Below are 20,448 nucleotides of genomic sequence, written 5' to 3' on the forward strand. Positions count from 1 at the left end.
TGAAACTTGAATGTCTGGTATTCTGTGATGCATTAAATGCAGGAAATCATAGAACTACGTGTTTGACAACAAAATGCACTTTTGGACTCTGTTGAGGCTGAAATGTCTTTTCGGAGCATAAAAAGTTAGAATTGCAACTTAAAGCAGTAAAACGTGATGAGAGCATCAGGTACTCTTACACGATAGTACAACTTGAATGTCTGGTATTCTATGATGCATTAAATGCAGGAAATTATAGAATCTAAGTTTTTGATAACAAAATGCACTTTTGGACTCTGTTGAGGCTGAAACGTCTTTTCGGAGCATAAAAGTTGGAAATGCATCTTAAAGCAGTAAAACGTGATGAGAGCATCAGGTACTCTTATGTTAAAATGAAACTTGAATGTCTGGTATTCTGTGATGCATTAAATGCAGGAAATCATAGAACTAAGTGTTTGACATCAAAATGCACTTTTGGACTCTATTGAGGCTGAAACGTCTTTTCGGAGCATAAAAGTTGGAAATGCATCTTAAAGCAGTAAAACGTGATGAGAGCATCAGGTACTCTTATATTAAAATGAAACTTGAATGTCTGGTATTCTGTGATGCATTAAATGCAGGAAATCATAGAACTAAGTGTTTGACAACAAAATGCACTTTTGGACTCTGTTGAGGCTGAAACGTCTTTTCGGAGCATAACATTTGGAAATGCATCTTAAAGCAGTAAAACGTGATGAGAGCATCAGGTACTCTTACACGATAGTACAACTTGAATGTCTGGTATTCTATGATGCATTGAATGCAGGAAATTATAGAATCTAAGTGTTTGACAACAACATGCACTTTTGGACTCTGTTGAGGCTGAAACGTCTTTTCGGAGCATAACATTTGGAAATGCATCTTAAAGCAGTAAAACGTGATGAGAGCATCAGGTACTTTTATATTAAAATAAAACTTGAATGTCTGGTATTCTGTGATGCATTAAATGCAGGAAATCATAGAACTACGTGTTTGACAACAAAATGCACTTTTGGACTCTGTTGAGGCTGAAATGTCTTTTCGGAGCATAAAAAGTTAGAATTGCAACTTAAAGCAGTAAAACGTGATGAGAGCATCAGGTACTCTTATATTACAATGAAACATGAATGTCTGGTATTCTATGATGTATTAAATGTAGGAAATCATAGAATCTAAGTGTTTGACAACAAAATGCACTTTTGGACTCTGTTGAGGCTGAAACGTCTTTTCGGAGCATAACATTTGGAAATGCATCTTAAAGGAGTAAAACGTGATGAGAGCATCAGGTACTCTTATATTAAAATTAAACTTGAATGTCTGGTATTCTGTGATGCATTAAATGCAGGAAATCATAGAACTAAGTGTTTGACAACAAAATGCACTTTTGGACTCTGTTGAGGCTGAAACGTCTTTTCGGAGCATAACATTTGGAAATGCATCTTAAAGCAGTAAAACGTGATGAGAGCATCAGGTACTCTTATATTAAAATGAAACTTGAATGTCTGGTATTCTGTGATGCATTAAATGCAGGAAATCATAGAACTAAGTGTTTGACATCAAAATGCACTTTTGGACTCTGTTGAGGCTGAAACGTCTTTTCGGAGCATAAAAAGTTAGAAATGCAACTTAAAGCAGTAAACCGTGATGAGAGCATCAGGTACTCTTACACTATAGTACAACTTGAATGTCTTGGATTCTGTGATGCATTAAATGCAGGAAATCATAGAATCTAAGTGTTCGACAACAAAATGCACTTTTGGACTCTGTTGAGCCTGAAACGTCTTTTCGGAACATAAAAGTTAGAAATGCAACTTAAAGCAGTAAAACGTGATGAGAGCATCAGGTACTCTTATGTTACAATGAAACATGAATGCCTGGTATTCTATGATGCATTAAATGCAGGAAATCATAGAATCTAAGTGTTTAATTAACGGGATTCCAACTTGTGACCGACTGCGACTCCATGGAGCATGTTGGCATGACCTGCGGAGCACTTTACAATATCGCTGCTTTCTCAAACTAATCGACAGCTGTTTAATATCAGACCATTCAAAACGTCTTTGTAGAACTACAAAACAGTTGAGTTCAGTTGAATTTAATCAGGGACACCTAAACCATGTGAATATATGACAAAGTCAATCTGGTCAAACACATTATGATGTGTATCATACATGATATATGGTCATAAGTGTATAAATACCCAAACATTACACCCATTTGTCAAACAGTTGAGTTCACTTGAATTTAATAAGGGAAATAAATGATCACAACACAATATGTAAACATGGTGCACACTCAAGGTGAACGAACAATATTTGATACAAAGAGTTCATTTTTTTCCATTCTTGTTAGTTGTAAGTCTGTGATTTATACCACTTAATTTGTAAATATGACAAACTTTATATGGCTAATGCCCAACTTTGAACAGATGGTAAACGATCACATATGGGTGTAATGTAAGTTATGAATCTTAACCTTTCCCTCCATCAAAATTATTTAATGTGACTGTGAATAAATAATAAAATAATAAATATTGCTCGTTAGATCCTCGAAACCGAATTATAACTCATGCTTAATCAATACGGAGACATCGGAGCCAGCGGATCATTTCAAAAAGTCCAGCCGAGATCAGGCTGCTCTCGGCGGGCAGCAGAGCGCTGACGGCCCGGTGCTGCTGGGCTCACGGTCCCGCGAGTAGGACCTCAAACTGTCGGCGTATCTTTTTAAGTCGGCTGATTATTGACAAACCGACCACAGATTTGATGCTTAAACAATTAACTTCTCGCCTGAAAACATCCTAAAATTACATTTTGTGACTCAACAACGGTAGTATTCAGAGAATGTCAACTTTCATTCATGAGTTTTCTCATCCGCCATTGTTCCCCGTTTGCTTGTCCGAAATGCATTCTGGGATATTGGCTCTCTCAAGTACGCTCAAGTCTGCTCTGATGCATCCCTGGTAAAATGGGCGGATCAAGTCACATCCGGGCATTTTCACCGTGCTTGGCGAGAAGCGGACTTTTGAATTGGAACAGTACTTGGGACTGACTGATGACTTTCACGAGTCCACGAGAACACAAGTACAGAGAAGAACGCTTATTGAGAAACGGCCAATAAGTCGGGAGCAAATCGGACACAAATCTAACCGGCATGGATTGCGCGTTGATCGCCGCCGATCGATTCTGCGCAGAACTGGCTCATCTCAAACGAGCCTATTTAAATTGACGTATCATTCGGCTGTTCACAAGAACAAACGATCATGACCGAGAAACGCAGATCATGTAAATAATCGTTGCTATAACTTGGAAATACTTTCAATAATCTGTTAAACTTGATGGCAAACTACGAATGTTACGTTGCTGAAAATGGCTGTAAAGTGATCAAACTGCTGTAGCTATTGATATTCTCTCTCTCACCCTCATTCTTTTATTGTATTTGACTGCAGTTACAGAAGCTTTAATGAAAGAGTTAAACAGGACGAGCTCTTGAGTCTGAGTCATGTTTTTGATTATCATCTTTTTAGTCAACTATTTTGTCACATTGCAATAAAACACTATCAAGTCAACACGAGTTGTGTGGTGTTTCATAAACTGTTGTCTGCATATTTTTATGATCAGATTATAATCTGCATATAAACAATAACAACAAAAAGGGATATGAGACACACATCGTTAGTGTGACGTATTCAACATGTTTGAAACTGAACAAAGAGACAGGTTAGTAGCTTTGTACTCTGTGAAAAATACGTTGGTTTCACTTTCATATTCCTTCATTCATTTCTATTCCAACCTCGTTAATAAAGTAAAACTATGAACCGGGTTGTTTATATCGTCTGTATGACACTGTAAGAAGACGGATGAAGTATTTAAGATGCGCTTTATTGTGGTCCGAGATGGACTACAGCATTGTAGTTTCAACGCTGCAGACAGACCGACGTCACTAACATGCGCCTGCTGTCGCGTCATAACTACGTTGCTTAGTGAAAGTGGAGTCGAATTTGCCAAACACCGCGGTCTTTTCCTAACTCATCATGAATTCTCCTTCCCATCTTTCCTTAACCCCATGACGTTTTCCACAGAGGTTAAGGAAAAGTGCTCAGGGTTAAACGTTAGGAGGTAATTATTTGACTATTCGACCGCAGCCGTAGTCTACAGGGGCCATGTGCTAGGGATCGGTTGCTTCTGCGTTGCTCCCCTACTTGACCAATCCTGTTTAACAATGAGGTTCAGACTGCCCCAGCTTATTTGCATATAAGCACACAGAAATACAGGCATAAATAAATGAAGAAATACATACGGACACATAAATACAGAGAGAAATAAATGAAGAAATACAGAAATAGATTTATTTAATGATGTCCTGTTTATGTATCAACTTATATTTATTCCTGTATTTACTTAAGCATTTATTTATGTATTCCTGTATTTATCCAAGCATTTATTTATACATTTTTTTCTGTCCTCATCCTGTCCACACAGAAACTTTACTTATATGTTGGAGAGGACACCAATGCAAGAATAGTTTAGTCAAACAGTGGCGGCTGGTGTATTTTTTTTTGGGAGGGCCAGTCAATCAATTTCAGCAAACATTCCTTTGCATTCAATGCAAAAAAAAGTATCACGCATTACTACTTTGCAGTTAAATATTTAACATTTATTCCAACACTTTGACATAATAAGGACATCTTATTAATACAATTCAGTATATTTTATATACATATTTTTATATACATACACATATATATATACATATATATATATACATATATATACATATGTATATATATATATATATATATATATATATATATATATATATATATATATATATATATATGTATATATATACATATGTATATGCCTTCTAAATAAAAGCATCTCATCTCTATTTTACATAATTTCTTAAATTCACCTTTTTAAAGGCACTTGCATATGATAGATACCCATGTGTTTTACATCTAAAATTGCAGAACAATCTCAGCTCTCTATATGAGGCACCATTGACATAAGACACAAGTGTAAAGTGATAATATGGCCCTAAAGCTGAAACATTGACACTTGATTTTTGAAATTCTTCATATGTCTTGTGAAAACATAACTTTACTCATGTGGACGAACTGTGTTGGTGCTAGACATTGTTTTACCAAAGGTCTTAGGTTCACAAAAGCAGTGGAATATATGAATAAAAGGGAAGATACAGGTAAATAAAGGTCTAAAACCAAATGTATTATTATAATATGGTGGAGATGTGCTCTGTGGCTGCCGTTGTGGCCGGTGTTACGGATAACAGGCGGCCCTGTTAACTGACAACTTTCAGCCGAAAGCGTCTACTGTTGTCGTCGTTACAGCAGATGTTGACAATAGCAAGAGAACACGTAGCTGTCCTCGTGAATGTCGCATTGTTTAATTCTGCAATTCAATGTCTAACCTTCTCGTCTAAAGTCTCTGGTCAAAACATACCGGACTAGACGTTGTTGAGTCTTTTCAGGGAAAGAATCCACGCAAGTGGAAACGTCACTTGTTGTTTATGTGTTGAAACAGGAAATTGACAGCAAATTGCCTTTCCTTTGAAATAAAGTTGTTAAAAAGTAACACATAATGACTGTGTAGTCTGTTTTGTGCAAATATCTGTCACGTAAATGAACTCTGTAGTACAGGAAAAAAAGAAGAGACAGTAGACGCTTTCGGCCGAAAGTCGCCAATTAACAGGGCCGCCTCTTAATCTGTAACACCGGCCGGTGGTGATTTGTTTGGCAGATGAGACGGACTGGGAGTCTGCATGTTGTCCACTGGATCCGCTGTGACTCCTCTCTGTAAAGTAAATTATACTACTAGTCAGTATATAGTGACAATATTTGATTTGCACCGTTCAGTCTAGACACGACATCCGGAAGATCTTTTATTTTGTAATTAAACATCAAAATGCCTTGATTGTTTCTGGGTCACATCTTGAGGTAGTCTACTATCATTATGAAGTTGAACTAGTTCATAACAAGAGTCATTTCCTTTCCAATCGAATCTGAAAGTAGACATACATTAACTCATAAATGGATTTTTAGTCAGCTCATGTAGAAGGTCTTTTATATTGTAATTAAACATCAACATGCCTTGATTGTCTCTGGGTGACATCTTGAGGTAGTCTACTATTAACATGAAGTGGAATTAGTGGAATTTCCTTTCAAATAGCTTTGATTTTGAAATTGCCTTCACCGGAAGTGTCCTCTTATTTTGAAGTCAGTTTTTACACACTCGTACCGTAATGCCTTGTACAAACGCGTCCCGAAAATCTACGTGCGGGCTGGCCCGACTGTGTTTTTTGAAGTGGAGACTGGCCTGACCGCAGTAAAAACCTCAAGATTTATTAGCTGTATCTATATTTACAAGATGTCGGCTGGTTGTTAAAGCAGCAGTGTATGTGTGGAAGTAATGTCAACTCATCTAGGTGAGAAGCATTTTCTACGTTTAACGTATTGTTCAGGAACTAAGCTAGTTAGCTAAGTTAGCTACCGTCCGCTCTTTCGTTACATTAGCTTGCTGACACGTTTGCTGGTAACGTTGGCATTCTTGTCACTTATTAACGTTACTCAGATGTTCCAGTCTAAATGTCGACAGTTGTTGCGTACGTTTTTTTTTTTTACTGACATTTCACCCGTTCTTCCGACGTCACGCGAACTCTGCTTTTCGGGAAGTTTGGCCTTGTATATTGAAGACCGTGGTTAGCTAGTTAACTGTCGCAAAAGAAAACGTAATGATGGAGTGGTGTAACTAGATAACTAACTAGTTAACTAGCTTAATGCTAAACCAAATACCTGTCCAGCCAGCTCATTTTGGTGCCGTCTGTTTAGCCTCAAACAAATTATTTATTGCTAAAACGTTTTGGTCTCGTAGGCGTTGCCATTTAATGTAACATTGTTAAATAATTCAAGCTTACAATTTGGCAATTTGGCTTCGTGGGCGTTGGTATTAGGTTTAACGTCAAAGTGAAGAAATCTGCGTTTTATCATGATGATGATAATATAAATAATGATTGGGAATTTGAAATCTGATTTAGCGTTATCTGACCCGTTATGATTCTGTATTTCAGACTTTGTTCGTTTACTATGAGCTCCCTATCAGCCCAGCTTCCTGCATCAAGCACAGCATGCAGGACACTGCCTGGCGATGGAAATCAGGTACAATTAGAACAAAAACCATGACTGCTGCTTCGCCTGTCAATTACCCAACATTGCACTTCTAGTTCATACTAAATGCTATGGTTTTGCTCTTTACCCACCAGGTACAACCAAAAGCCCCACTCCTGCAGATTCTGCGTGTTGCCGGCGCACATGAAGAAGTCTTCACACTCAAAGAGGTGAGCGGTTCTTTGAAATGTCAAGTATGTTTGTTAGTATGCAACCTGTTTTACTAGCTCATAACAAAGTGCTATCTGAGAAGTGGTCGGTCCAGGTTTTAGTAGTCTTTTTTGCAAAAATGTTTACGTCTCGTAGACGTTGCCATTAAATGTAACATTGTTAAATGATTCAAGCTTACAATCTGTTTTATACTGGGTTCCTATCTGTAAAAATGTCCCTATAGGTGCCTTGTGGTTTTCTGATATCAATATGTTTTGTAGGTGATGCATTACTTGGGTCAGTACATCATGGCGAAGCAATTGTACGACAAACAGAGGCAGCACATAGTCCACTGCCAGGATGACCCTTTGGGAGAACTGCTGGAGGTGGAAAGCTTCTCCGTAAAAGACCCGAGGTATTCACCCACTTTAAAAATGGTCAACACTCAGTAATGCTTGTCTAACATCTAAAATAAAGAGGCATGTTTCTAATTCTCATAATCTAATTTTACAGCCCGGTATATGAAATGCTCAAGAAATACTTAGTTGTGCTTGGTGGTTCTGGTAAGTGCATTCATTTTCTGCTCATATATTTATGTGAAATAATGATTCTGTCAGGGGGCATCATCAAAGAACAAGGAACGTATGAATATATTTGTGCATCCTGTAGTTCAGTACTTGTGTGATGACTTGTAATGTAATTGTGTCTTCTTTCTCTTAACTTTGTGATTGATTCTATGTGCCATTGGCTTCTTTAACGTTATGTTTTGAAGTGAAAATCCCTGGGTGTATGTTGATTATCTATACGTATATTCTAAATCCAGCTTTCTTTTTCCATACTTTGAGTGCTTGTGATAGTTATTGCATCTCTTGGATGTGGGGACGAGAACTACGACATTTTCCAGCTTGTCCTACAAAGCTACAAAAACAGGCGTTAGAGTGAGAGTGTATTATGCTATAATTAAAGGGTGGGGATGTCCTTTTTCTGTTACTGTGTCTTATCTGAAATGCAGACGCTGCAGAGAATCTTTCTGTGGGCCGTGAATGTGTAGAGGGCGGAGTGGAGGATCGTGGTCAGGTAAAACCGAAGCATGGTGCTAAGGAGAAACAGAGCCCCCTCAACCTTTCTCACCTCGCTACACACAACTTCTGAATACAAAGTACAGGACTGGCAGGCTAAGTTCAAAACTGTTTATAAATATTATATTTTTGTCATAACATGCACTGATCCCAGTGCTGGATTTAGACTTCGGTTTAGTCACTAAGACTATAAAGCGAACTGCTGTCTGCTTGTGTGTAATGAGGAGGGAGGGTAAGGACTGCTGTCTTCGTTGGTGTGCATTTGTACAGAGTGGCACCGTCTCTGTACAACCCCATCCTTGGTTTGGTCTGGTGGTACTTTTTTGAAATCCACCTGCACCACCCAGTGGATGGGGGGCAGAGTCACCCTCTCTGTCTGTCTCAGAGTTCTCTTCTCTGCTCCGAAACTGGAGGATCGCAGCTCCTGATCCAGCCACAGGTCCAGCAATAACCCACCCCGGTTTTCCTTCACCTTTCTTTCTGACCTCCCTCCAAAATCCACTTTGAAGCACCTACTTATGCGTCAGACTTTGTCTCACCTTTGTTGAGTTTCAGTCCAAATTTGGTCCTTCGTCAGTGGCTTTATGAATCAAATGAGTTACTATATTTCTGATTACTGCCCACTTTAAGGTGGTTATCTGATCTAAGACCTGATCATTCTTTAATGTTTTTCAAAAGTCCATATTTCCTTAATCAGCTGTGATTATTGTTCATCAATGTTAGATAACTGTTGTTCAGAATGATTTTTCTTCTGCTTTAGTTTCCTTTATCTGAAAACCTCTTAATTTCTGATGAACTCTTTTCCATAGATATTTACTGTACAAGACCAGTTGTTTTTTTACAGTATCTCTTAAAATAAGTAATTACTTAAATCCTATGATTTAATTTGCATATATATATATATATATATATATATATATATATATATATATATATATATATATATATATATATATATATATATATATATATATATATATATATATGAACAGTTTTTACTGGACTGAAACTGGATTTTTATAACTTTGATCCACTAGTTCCATCAGTGTTAATTAGTACACTGGCTTTCCTACCTTATCTTTCTCTATCCATCTCTGTTTTTTACCCTCAACATGGTTTTGGTGCCTTTTATTATATCCTAAATTTGTTATGACCTCCCTTCCCACTTAACCGTACCATAACTGCCCAGCCCCTTTTCCCTCTACAACGATCACATACCCAGAGGCCATCTTGAAAAGGAGCTGTGAGACCTCCAAGTACCCAGTTGTGGCTCTGTGTTCTAGTTTTTGTCCTTCACATTTCCCCCCTAGATGTGTGGAGGTGTGGTCAAAGCAGGGCTGGAGGCTGGCAGTGATGGGCATCTCCTGCAGACCCCCTCCCAGCGACGACCTCGGGAGCCAGAGGATGGTAAGCAAACCGTTCCGAATCTGCCCGGGACGAAATTTGTTCAAAATATTGAATTTAACAGTTCAACACCTCTCCAGACTCCCTTGAAGGCCTGCCACGGTCAGCATGCAAACGACCCAAACTGGATGTTTCTTTGGACGAGTGGGACCTCTCTGGCCTGCCGTGGTGGTTTCTGGGTAATCTCCGTAGTAACTACAGCCGCAGGAGCAATGGCTCCACTGACATCCACACAAACCAAGTAAGAAACCTCATTTGTTGTTCGAAAGTTCATTGAATCACAGTCGTAACGGCTTGTTCGGAGTTATATTGCAAGATTACAAGCTTAAAAACAGACACAATTACTTGTTGGCCAATGGCATGAATTGGAGTGTAACAGTGTTGGTCTGACTAATGTATCAGCTGTCTCCTGCACAGGAGGAGGACACGGCCATCGTGTCGGACACCACTGATGACCTCTGGTTCCTGACCGAGGGCGGGAGTGAACAGGTGAGCGTGGAGATGAAGGAGGCTGCACTGGAGGAAGGGAGCACAGGAGAAGGGGAGGCTCTACCTGAGGATGATGATGGAGGGAAGGAGGAGAAAGCAGATCGCGAGGTAGGAGTTTGTTTTGGACTTCATTGGACAGACTCATACCACATATAGTTTTAAATACATGTATTTACACGCTAGGATAATGTTATGAGATGTTTGATCAGGGTTCTTATGGTCATGGAAAACCTGGAAAAGTCATGGATTTTACAATGGTTATTTCCAGGCCTTGAAAAGTACTTGAAAAAAATAAAATCCCAAAAGTTTTGGAAAAGTCATGGAAATGTGTTATATTCATGTGTTCATGACGTTTATTTACGCTGAGTTTGAAATAATTAATATGCTTTTAAAATAAAGACGCTCAAAATATAAGCAGGCATACATACAGGCATCTATATAAATGGTTATTCTTTTAATCAAACTATTGTCTCTCATTCATTTGTGTCATTTAAGGTATACTGTATGCTTTGTATTCTCATTGTTAGTTTAAATACTACATTTTCCTCTTGATTTCATGTTTACACTGAGATTTCACTAAATGTTTGGTGATGGAAATTTGGTTTAAAGTCATGGAAAAGCATTGGTCAGAATGTGCATGAATCCTGTTTGATCAAACGACTTGTATATTTATCCAGATGCATGAAGAGCCAGATGAAGACTCACAGTGCCTAAGCGATGACACTGATACAGAAATCTCCACACAGGTTTGTATGTTTTTATTTCATTTTATGTTGTAGTTTTAGGTTTTGATTAGCTGTAGATTATAACTTAAACAATGCAGATGTGTAACTTTGTATTTACATTGTACATTAGGATGCGTGGCAGTGCACTGAGTGCAGAAAGTATAACACACCTCTCCAGAGGTACTGTGTTCGCTGCTGGGCTCTACGTAAGAACTGGTACAAAGATGTCCCCCGACTCGCCCATTCCCTTTCCGTTCCGGACATCCCAGCATGCAGTTCTCCCACGACCAATGATGAGGAAGATGACAGTGACACGGGCATTGACATTCCAGACTGCAGCAGGACAGTCTCTGACCCTGTCATCCTGCCCTCCCACTCCACAGCTGACCGACCATTGCCTACAGGGAAAGGCAAGGGGCCATGGCCCTCCAGCTTTCACAAGGATGAGCAGTTATCAGGAGGGGAGAGTCAGGAAAATCTGGGCATGGAGATTGAAGAGGTTAAGCCTGAGGCCCTTTTGGAGCCTTGCAAGCTGTGTCGAGTGCGGCCACGCAATGGAAATATAATTCATGGACGTACGGCTCACCTTATAACCTGTTTCCCATGTGCAAGAAAACTACACAAGTTCCATGCTCCTTGTCCAGGATGTGGGAAGATCATTCAAAAAGTTATTAAGATATTCATCCTCTAAATAGGACATGCATGCACATCTGTCAAGCTATCAAGAACAAAAAATCCAACACAAACACATTTGACCACACAGATGCATGAACTCTGGTTCTCACTCTGCTCGTAGATACATTCAAAATGTGCACCGTACCCTTAAAACGGAATACACAAAATATAGCACTTGGTTGCATGGTTTAATTCTGCATCACTGCCTCTGAAGTATTTTTGGATGAAAGCTTGAATACAAGAGTTTTTGTCATACCAAATTGGTGGCAGGTTTAATTAAGGGACATATAAAGGCAGACATATTTATTTATTTATTAATTAGGTCACATAGTGCATGTTTGTGTGAGCAATTTGATTTTATGAAAGCTTGTTTTTTCAGGCTGTGGATCTTCTCATTTGTTTTTGCATTGCATTGCATTGGATGGTGCCACAACAAGTATTGCTTGCTTTAATTCTTAGTTTTGTTTGAATTTCTTTCCCCATAGATTCACTTTATCTGGACAAATGGAAAGTCGGTGCAGGAATATTTCTTTCAGCATATTCTTGGCTATTTAAAAAAAATAAAAATAAACTTTTCATATCCTCTTAGGTATTGAAGCTCTGACATTTTAAGTTATGAAGACGAGATTGAAGGAAGAACAAGATTTTGTTGTTCACGGCTGCAGCTCCATTAAAGTATCCTCCTAAGCCTTTCTAAAAAAAAGAAGTTATGTACTGTAAAATACAAATGTGGGTGGCTTAACTCCTGTTTTTCTCATAGTATTTCAAAATGTAGAATTTAACCTGCTTGAGAATGCACAGCTGAAGTATTTGCTGTAATTTGCTCTCGGCTTAGTAATTTGATGTTAATATGTATTCAATACCGTATTTACAATTGCCAAGCCACTGTTGATAGTTATGCCTGCAGTAAGTTCTATAATTGTTGGTTAATGTTAAATGTTACTGTTCAGAAAAGGTACTTTACATCCCTTCCTGAATTTATGATAAATGAACAATTTCTGTGTATTTTATTTATTTATGATTTTTAAGTTTTGATTGATTAGTTGACCACCACCTCTAATGAAGCAGGAAAAGGCTGCACTTGTTCCAGAGCTCTAGAAAAAAAATACCTTTTTAAATGATAGATGGAAAGTCTCATACTAAATATTTTCAGTTTGAGGATTGAGTTCAGCGTTACACTGCCATGTAATGACTCTGAATTTTAATTTGTATAATATTGATTTTATTTTTGATGGATTATTTGAAGAATGTATTTTTGGACCACGTAGATACAATTAGCTTTCAGTATACTTGTGAGCTGCCTACAAATACAGTAGGCTCTGTACGAGTAAGATGTCCAGTGACACAAAGCATCTAACTCTGGGCTCCGCTTTGCGTAAAGGGAATATGACAGATATTTGATCTGCTTTTTACTTGCGTTTAATCTTTCTGCCAGCAGATGGGGAGAAGTCTGAATATGGTATCTGGTGTACAGTACCAGTAATAACATGTAAAGCATATATAGAGCATGTATCCTGCTGTGACTAGAGCAAGCGCTGAGCTGGTGTGAGAGCTATATTGCCTATATTAAGGCAATAATAGGTTAATTATATTAACCTATTATTAACGCTGTATTTATCACCATAATTGTGCTTCGAGAAAAACAAACCTCTTGATAAACGTGTCATGAAAATGGCTCAACTTACATATTTACCCTGGATCTCGGTTCAAAATGACAGACATTAACAATTAAATGTGCTGAAACACTTTTTTTTATTTTTTAAACCTCATGGAATGAAATTAGTTGTTTTGTAAAGCAATAAAGAGTTTAGTTAATTGTTTCATTTAGTTCCCTTGCTACATAGCGAAGAATAAGTCATTGTGCGACAGGCAAGCTGTCATGTGTTCTCTCCTACTTGACTGGGCTCCTGCACCTCTCATTCATTCATATTAGTAATTTCATACAAGTGAGAGAAATATATTTTTAAAGCTCTTTGAAGCTGTGGTTTTACTCGGGGCTTTACAGAGGGTTAGGTTAAACATCAATGGTGAAGGAAGTTTCAAGTAAAAGTCCTGCATTGAAAATGTTACCTCAGTAAAAAAGTATCAGTTAATTGTACTTTAAGTATTAGAAGTAAAAATACTCAATGCAGGAAAATGGTCTCCGACTTTCATACCATTACATAATTAGAATATGTATGTAAGCACTTTTGTTAGTTGAGGTGGAGCACATTTTCGGACTATAATGACTAAGCCCATTCTGATATTTGTTTGGTATGTAAAACGTTACCAGATAGAAATAAATTATTTTCAATTTGTATTTCTCCCTATCAACTTATCAATAAATCAGTTAATTAATGTACTTTGGGTACTTTAATCTACGGCAATGCATCATATTCAAGATTCAAGATGTTTTGACTGTCATATGCACAGATAACAGACAGTTATTCTATACAATGAAAAGCTTATTCTGCTGGGTCCTCCTAACACACAGAATTAGAATAAACTTAATGTAAAAAAATAAGGCACAAAATATAAAAGATATAACAGTATTGCACAAACTGAGTCTGAGTACTCGGTGTATAAAGTGCACTATGCATTGCTACAATGTCCAGTGTTCACCAGCCTGATGGTGAACATTGGACATTGTAACACAGTACTGAATTCAGACCTATATTCCACCATTGGCAAAAATCCTGTTTTAGGGGGTGTTGCTGTCCTCCCTGTGACTTGCACAACAGTATGTAATGCTTGTCACAGCCATACTAAAATGCTTTCCCCACGCTTCTAATTCAAGAATGGCATACTGTTTTGCGTCTGGCACGTCACAGTGTAGAGACAAATAATGGTACAACACCCTGATGACATGGCACCCAGAGCTTGGCAGCTCTAGAATGCCACGGCCCAGGGAGTGGTAGGGGATCTGCATGTTTCCATGGTGACAGTACATCCATCCCAACATCCCAGAATAGCTTACCACATTCTCCTTTTATCCCCTGTTGCGTATGCAATACTTCCTACAAAGAAAATAGTTAAGATAGAAGCTCTCAATTGAACATTGCCCACATACTTTTGCACATTTTTATCATGTTATTGCTCTCACTGTCTTTCTTGTACTTTTGATGCACCTTTATAAATATACACAGCTTTTCTGCGTAACTCACTTCTTGTGTCTGCATACCAGGCTGTTTATCCTCCTTTGTTTTCTTCTGGTTATGTGTCTGGATATCTGTAACTGTATCTTTGTGGACAAGACCTTTTTCTCACCTCCACGCTCACACACACACACACACACACACACACACACACACACACACACAAATAGCACACTTTCCCTCTGTTTTGTGTGCTATTTGGGAGGCCGCTAAATTTGTCCCGCTGCTGACTTGGGAGAAGGTCAGAGGAGCGAGATATACAGAAAAAGGCATAAAGACAAAGATAATTTCTTTAAATTATAAAGAATTAAATAAATAATAATAAATAAATTATAAAGTGTTGATATAACGAGGAAAATAGAGATGTGACACGTTAACATGAGATTAGAGGAGGAATATGTGAGAGCTTTTACTAGTATCCACAGCAGGAGATCTGATATGGACGATGATATACAGGAGCTGGGCATAGTTTCCACATAGCTGTCCACTCACATCTCACAACACTGCAGTCGTACACACACCACTGGCCTCAGACAGGATTCAGCTGTGTCTCCTAGAGGAGCAAGTCAGATTGTGGTTTACACTTAGTCAACGTCTAGGTCTAAATTGTCTAATTAAACTGAATAGACTGGATAGACGTTTTTGATTAACAAGAAATTACATCCCTATTTTGAGTTATCACACAACCTGTAGTAGTATTGGAATATGATGCCACATCATTAATCTTGTTTCTAACAGTGGAGCACGGCTATTTACAGTGAATATCTTTAGGTTCTTTCATGTGCTGCAAAATGTTAGTGGGAAGTGGGTTATGCGTGTAGATTTGAGTATGTATATGTGTTTGCCCCGGCCTTGCACTGGGATGCCAGTACAGGGAAGGGCAGTGGATGGCTCAGGGGCTCAGTCCATTCCTGTGATTTAACATGACACCACTTGCACTAAGACTGCGACAGCTGCATATGCACATGCCGGCAATTCTGTTTGTTGTAGGGGATTACCCTGCGATAAAAGCCCCAGTGAGCAGCAGCATGGCTGGGCTACAGAACTACTGTTTCCCCCCTGACTTAAAAAGCTTTCTCCAGACCTCCAGAGCCCTGTGAAAACACAGGTGTGGGCACTTCATTCTGAATTGCAGTGAATGGGAGTATTCTCCCGATGATGGGTCATAGTAGTGTCACATCACCTTCAGGCATCAGTCAAACATCACAGCACTGAACTTATGTAAGGTTAATTACTCACAGAATTAGTGCATGGGGCATAGGAGAGTAGTAATTAGCTCAGACTGCTCCCATTCAATCACCTCAGAGTCGTCGGGTGATTGATTTGCTATCATGGTGTATTGATTTGGCAGGCGTACACTGCCTTGTCATATTTCACCAACTGTATAAAATGAAAAACAGTTATCAAAGGGCATGGACATGCAGTTATCATGGCGACTGTATAAATACAGTCTCTGTTGCTGTCACTATGGTGACCATGTCCCCTCTGGAAGGCACTTAACCAGTCGAGATCATTGTCGCATGAGTCCAGACTTCCACCAGAACAATGCATACCAGTAGTAATACAAAGCGATCCAGTTTAAATACAGAAATAGACACATTTCCCTTCCTTAATTGTACATTCTTTAAAATATGTGTGCATGTTTTTGTTGCACCTACCACAACCATGTTCACCATATATTTAAATGTGCCCACTGTTTTAGTATGGATATAGAGGGTGAGACCAGGTTTGTATGTTGACAGAAACTTTAATGATGTCAATTAATTGCATTATATATTAAGGAACTATTTAAAGTTCTATGAAAATGGGTCTTTAAGACAAAATGATAATAAAAAAGTTACCAAAATTAACTTTAATTTGTTACAATGAATTGGAAAGGAGCCTGGGAAGGACTATGTTTTGGTTTTAATTTTAGGAAAAACGTAGTGTTCAATTAGTATACTTCCAATTAATGAATTCCAAATAATTGTCCTTTTCTTATAGTTCTTAGTAGTTCTTACCAGGAAAATACTACTGAACACAGAAAATGTCAAATTTGTATTTAGTCAAAGCATACAATTAAAACATATATAATTAATTAGATTTTAGATGAATAATTCATATTTACGTTGATTTAAATAAATCTCTGTCAGCTCTCCCAGCAATTATAGCAACTCAATCACAAACATTGTCTCGGTTTTCACTATAAATTGCACAACATCATCTAGTTATATCATGGAAACATATTGGTCACTGGTTATTGTGTATCATATTGTATTTCACTGGATAGAGGTCCTTGTTTATCCCCCTTTAATCAACACTGCTCCACTCTTGTTATGTTATTCTCCTCTTACATATCTGAGATTTCCCAACTGCGCTCAGATGACAGTTCTTCAGGTCAGTGATGATCTTGAGGCTAACCTGGGGTGAGGAGGACTGATCCCTCCCCTCCTCCCTCTTGCTCAGCTGTCCCACAATGTGCTGCTGCTTGTCACTGAGGAGAAGTGGAACAGTGTTGCCAGTGACAGGGCAATCCCTGCACACGCACACGCACGCACACACACACACACACACACACACACACACACACACACACACACACACACACACACACACACACACACACACACAAGGCATATACACTTGCATACACATGAATTGTGGATTTTGAATTTAAATACTTTTTTTAGTATAAATAATTTGGCTTCTACTGCTTTACATTACAGGTATCTCTGTTTCCATCAGCCTTACAGCAACTCTTTTCTTGCTTTCTTTAAAATCAAATGAAATATGATCATAACTATATGAATATATTTTATCGTATGTTACCTCTTACATGTAAATGATGTGCAAAGAGCTCATGTATAAAGTACCAGTCTCAAAAAGGTAAATATAGATAAACTGTAGTTAAACTCCTAATTATCACTTCATTGAGTTCAGGGTGGAAGATAAAAAGGTACAGTATCTACAAACAATAAATTCTGAATCTCTAGTTTACTATTTCTCAAGTGTTCACTTCAAAATGCTGAGAGGTGACTTGTTCCTCAAACAAGTGTGTGCCTGAAACCACTACAAAACACACAAAACAAGATCTCTGGTTCTGCTGACAATGGGTTACGATGACAGAGGGTTATGAGTGACTCTGACACACTGCAGACCCCCCTCCCTGCTGTAACCCTGAGAGCAACACAGGCGTCTTTGTGCTCACTCCACCATCAGTGACTATCCATCACAGACTAACCTGACAGCCCACCGCAGCCCTGCGCCAAGCCTCGACTCTGCAATCTGTACTCTGCCTCAACCCCAAACCCGAGCCCAAAGCACGGGACTAGTCCACGAACCACCACCCAGTCCTGCCAGACCGCTGCCGGGCCTCCCAAAGGGTTCTTGTGTCTGCAAAAATGACATTGAGAGGGATGCTTTCCCTGATGGAACTTCCTTTTTGTGTGTGGAATGAATTTAACTTCATTGTTAATATCCTACGATTTGAGAATAAAGAATAAGTGAAATACTAGGCTAGGTATTTATAAGTACAAAATGGAATAACAATAGATCAAATTTAAGGAGAGAATATTGAATAGAGAAATGTAGTGACTTTTTTGTAAATACCTGTTCGAATAAACAGTAAAAGACACTATTATTCAAACTTTGTCTTACTAAACAAAAAAACGGAGCACTGTACTGTAAACGATGAAATGGTATAGGAATAACTATCGAGCTCTTAGAGCCTGATCAGATCCAAATAATGAGTAACAAATACTTCCTACCCAAATGACTTTCAGGTTAATTTAAAATGACATTGCTTTCGCCAAAAAACTGCTTTGTTTGCAAACTAAAATGGTTAAGCTACTGTAACAAGAGTTTAGTGATGCCACAGCAATTATTATTATCGGCACTGGTAGTTTTTACGAGAAAAGCTATAGGTCGGTAGCAAGCTTAAAGGCTTGGTAAAGGCATTTACCAAGTCTCTAAAAGTGTAATACAAGTTTGGCGAAAAGATTGGAAATTAGCTACATTACAGAAGAGTTGGATAAATCAGGTTTTAATTCATTTCATCAACTGATTGGACGTTAAATGAAACATAACCTTTATAGCTTCATATTTTTTCTTACTCTCCATTTGAATCATTGAACATTATTTTATCCCGTCTCAATGTCTTTGATATCTATGAAACATTACTGTTATTTTAGACTGAAATGAATTATCTTTTTGGTTGTCTCTGTTGTCTTTGGGGCCCCACAGTTGAGGGATGCAAGACAAAAAACACACCTCCATTTAAAGAATGATGTATTCTCATTATTTATTAATATTTGATTTTTAATCGTTTATTATTCCCACAGTGGGGAAACAATTCTCTGCATTTGACCCATCCTTGGTAATTAAGAAGCAGTGGGCTGCTGTGAAACACCCGGGGAGCAACTGGGGGTTCAGTGTCTTGCTCAAGGACACTGAGACATGCAAACTATGGGGAGACCAGGGATTCAACCGGCTACCTTGTGGTTTCGCTCCCCATGAGTTACAGCCGCCCAAAATTATGAGAAAAATGTTTCGTGAAGAGTGAATATAAACTTATTTTCAAGACTGTGTTTAGCATTTTAAAGTCTCTGTTAGAGAGAAGGAGGTATCAGACTTGAATTGATGTATCACTGGCAAGAAATTATATAGTGTGGCCACAAAACAGATCTCCCTGTTCTGTCAGGTATGTGTATTGCTGTGATAAACCTATAGTAGTACCACACAGGAATCTAACACATCTTACACTATGACAGTCATTCCAGGCCACTTCTCTGCTGACAGAAATGTGTGTGTTTTGGCTGTTTGTTAGTGGAAGCCAATCTGAATTAGCTGGTGAGCTGTTAGGTGAGACATGTCCTGAAAAGATTAACACCTGGTGGCGACTTACTGGAAGAGGTCAGGACAACGAAGAAGGCCATACCTCTGCATGTTCATCTGATCGTTGTTCCTCGATCTCTGAGAATAACAGAAGCCACTGTCAACTTGGTTCTCGACTTACTGTAATATACTCTGTCCAGTCCTGCACAAGCCTGTCTGACTTTAGTCCACGACAGCTCAGAAGGTAATTTGCATCAGCCTGTGGAATACTTTTTGAAAGTCAGTAGATATGAATGTGGTTACATAAAACCAAGACCCAGCAATGGCATGAGCGTCTATGCCACTGAAGCTTTTACATATTTAGTATCGACCTAGTTGATCACGCTGAACTCTCAGTCACAACAGAGTGCAAATGTGTGACCTAGTTTTAAGTAAACAACAATCTCTGGCCTCATTTCCTTCCCATCCAGAACTAGGAATCATTTACTTGTCATTGGTTCTTTCTAGAAGTGACAGCTGTCTCCAGACTGTCACTACTGCCCCATCCTCCACTCCCTTTATGTATGGTGTCATGGAGGGAGGCGCAAGTCTGGGATTAGCTCATTTAGACAGACATCTTTGATCCAAGGTATAACTAGTATTTCCACAGCAACTTGATCATATCCTGGCTCTTAAGACACACAAACCAACACAAGGGCAAATACACACACACACACACACACACACACACACACACACACACACACACACACACACACACACACACACACACACACACACACACCCTCGAGAGCAGGGCCCAA

General features: G+C 38.6%; 1 protein-coding gene across 2 annotated transcripts; it reads left to right on the forward strand.

The window, feature by feature from the left end:
• Positions 1–7,096: 7,096 nt before the first annotated feature.
• Positions 7,097–13,522, forward strand: mdm4 (MDM4 regulator of p53; the record flags this gene model as incomplete). Of its 2 annotated transcripts, none has more annotated exons than XM_079217943.1 (10): positions 7,097–7,168; positions 7,273–7,347; positions 7,609–7,742; positions 7,841–7,890; positions 8,340–8,404; positions 9,717–9,813; positions 9,891–10,051; positions 10,213–10,407; positions 10,977–11,045; positions 11,155–13,522. In XM_079217943.1, the coding sequence occupies 10 exons, from the start codon at positions 7,097–7,099 to the stop codon at positions 11,713–11,715; spliced, it is 1,479 nt and encodes a 492-aa protein (XP_079074069.1). In that variant the 3' UTR covers positions 11,716–13,522. The 2 variants fall into 2 exon arrangements, with proteins under 2 accessions (XP_079074069.1, XP_079074070.1); XM_079217944.1 differs by having other exon boundaries at positions 10,228–10,407.
• Positions 13,523–20,448: the final 6,926 nt, after the last annotated feature.

The sequence above is a fragment of the Taurulus bubalis genome, assembly GCF_910589615.1.
Source record: "Taurulus bubalis genome assembly, chromosome: 5".
In the NCBI taxonomy this organism is placed as follows: Eukaryota; Metazoa; Chordata; class Actinopteri; order Perciformes; family Cottidae; genus Taurulus; species Taurulus bubalis.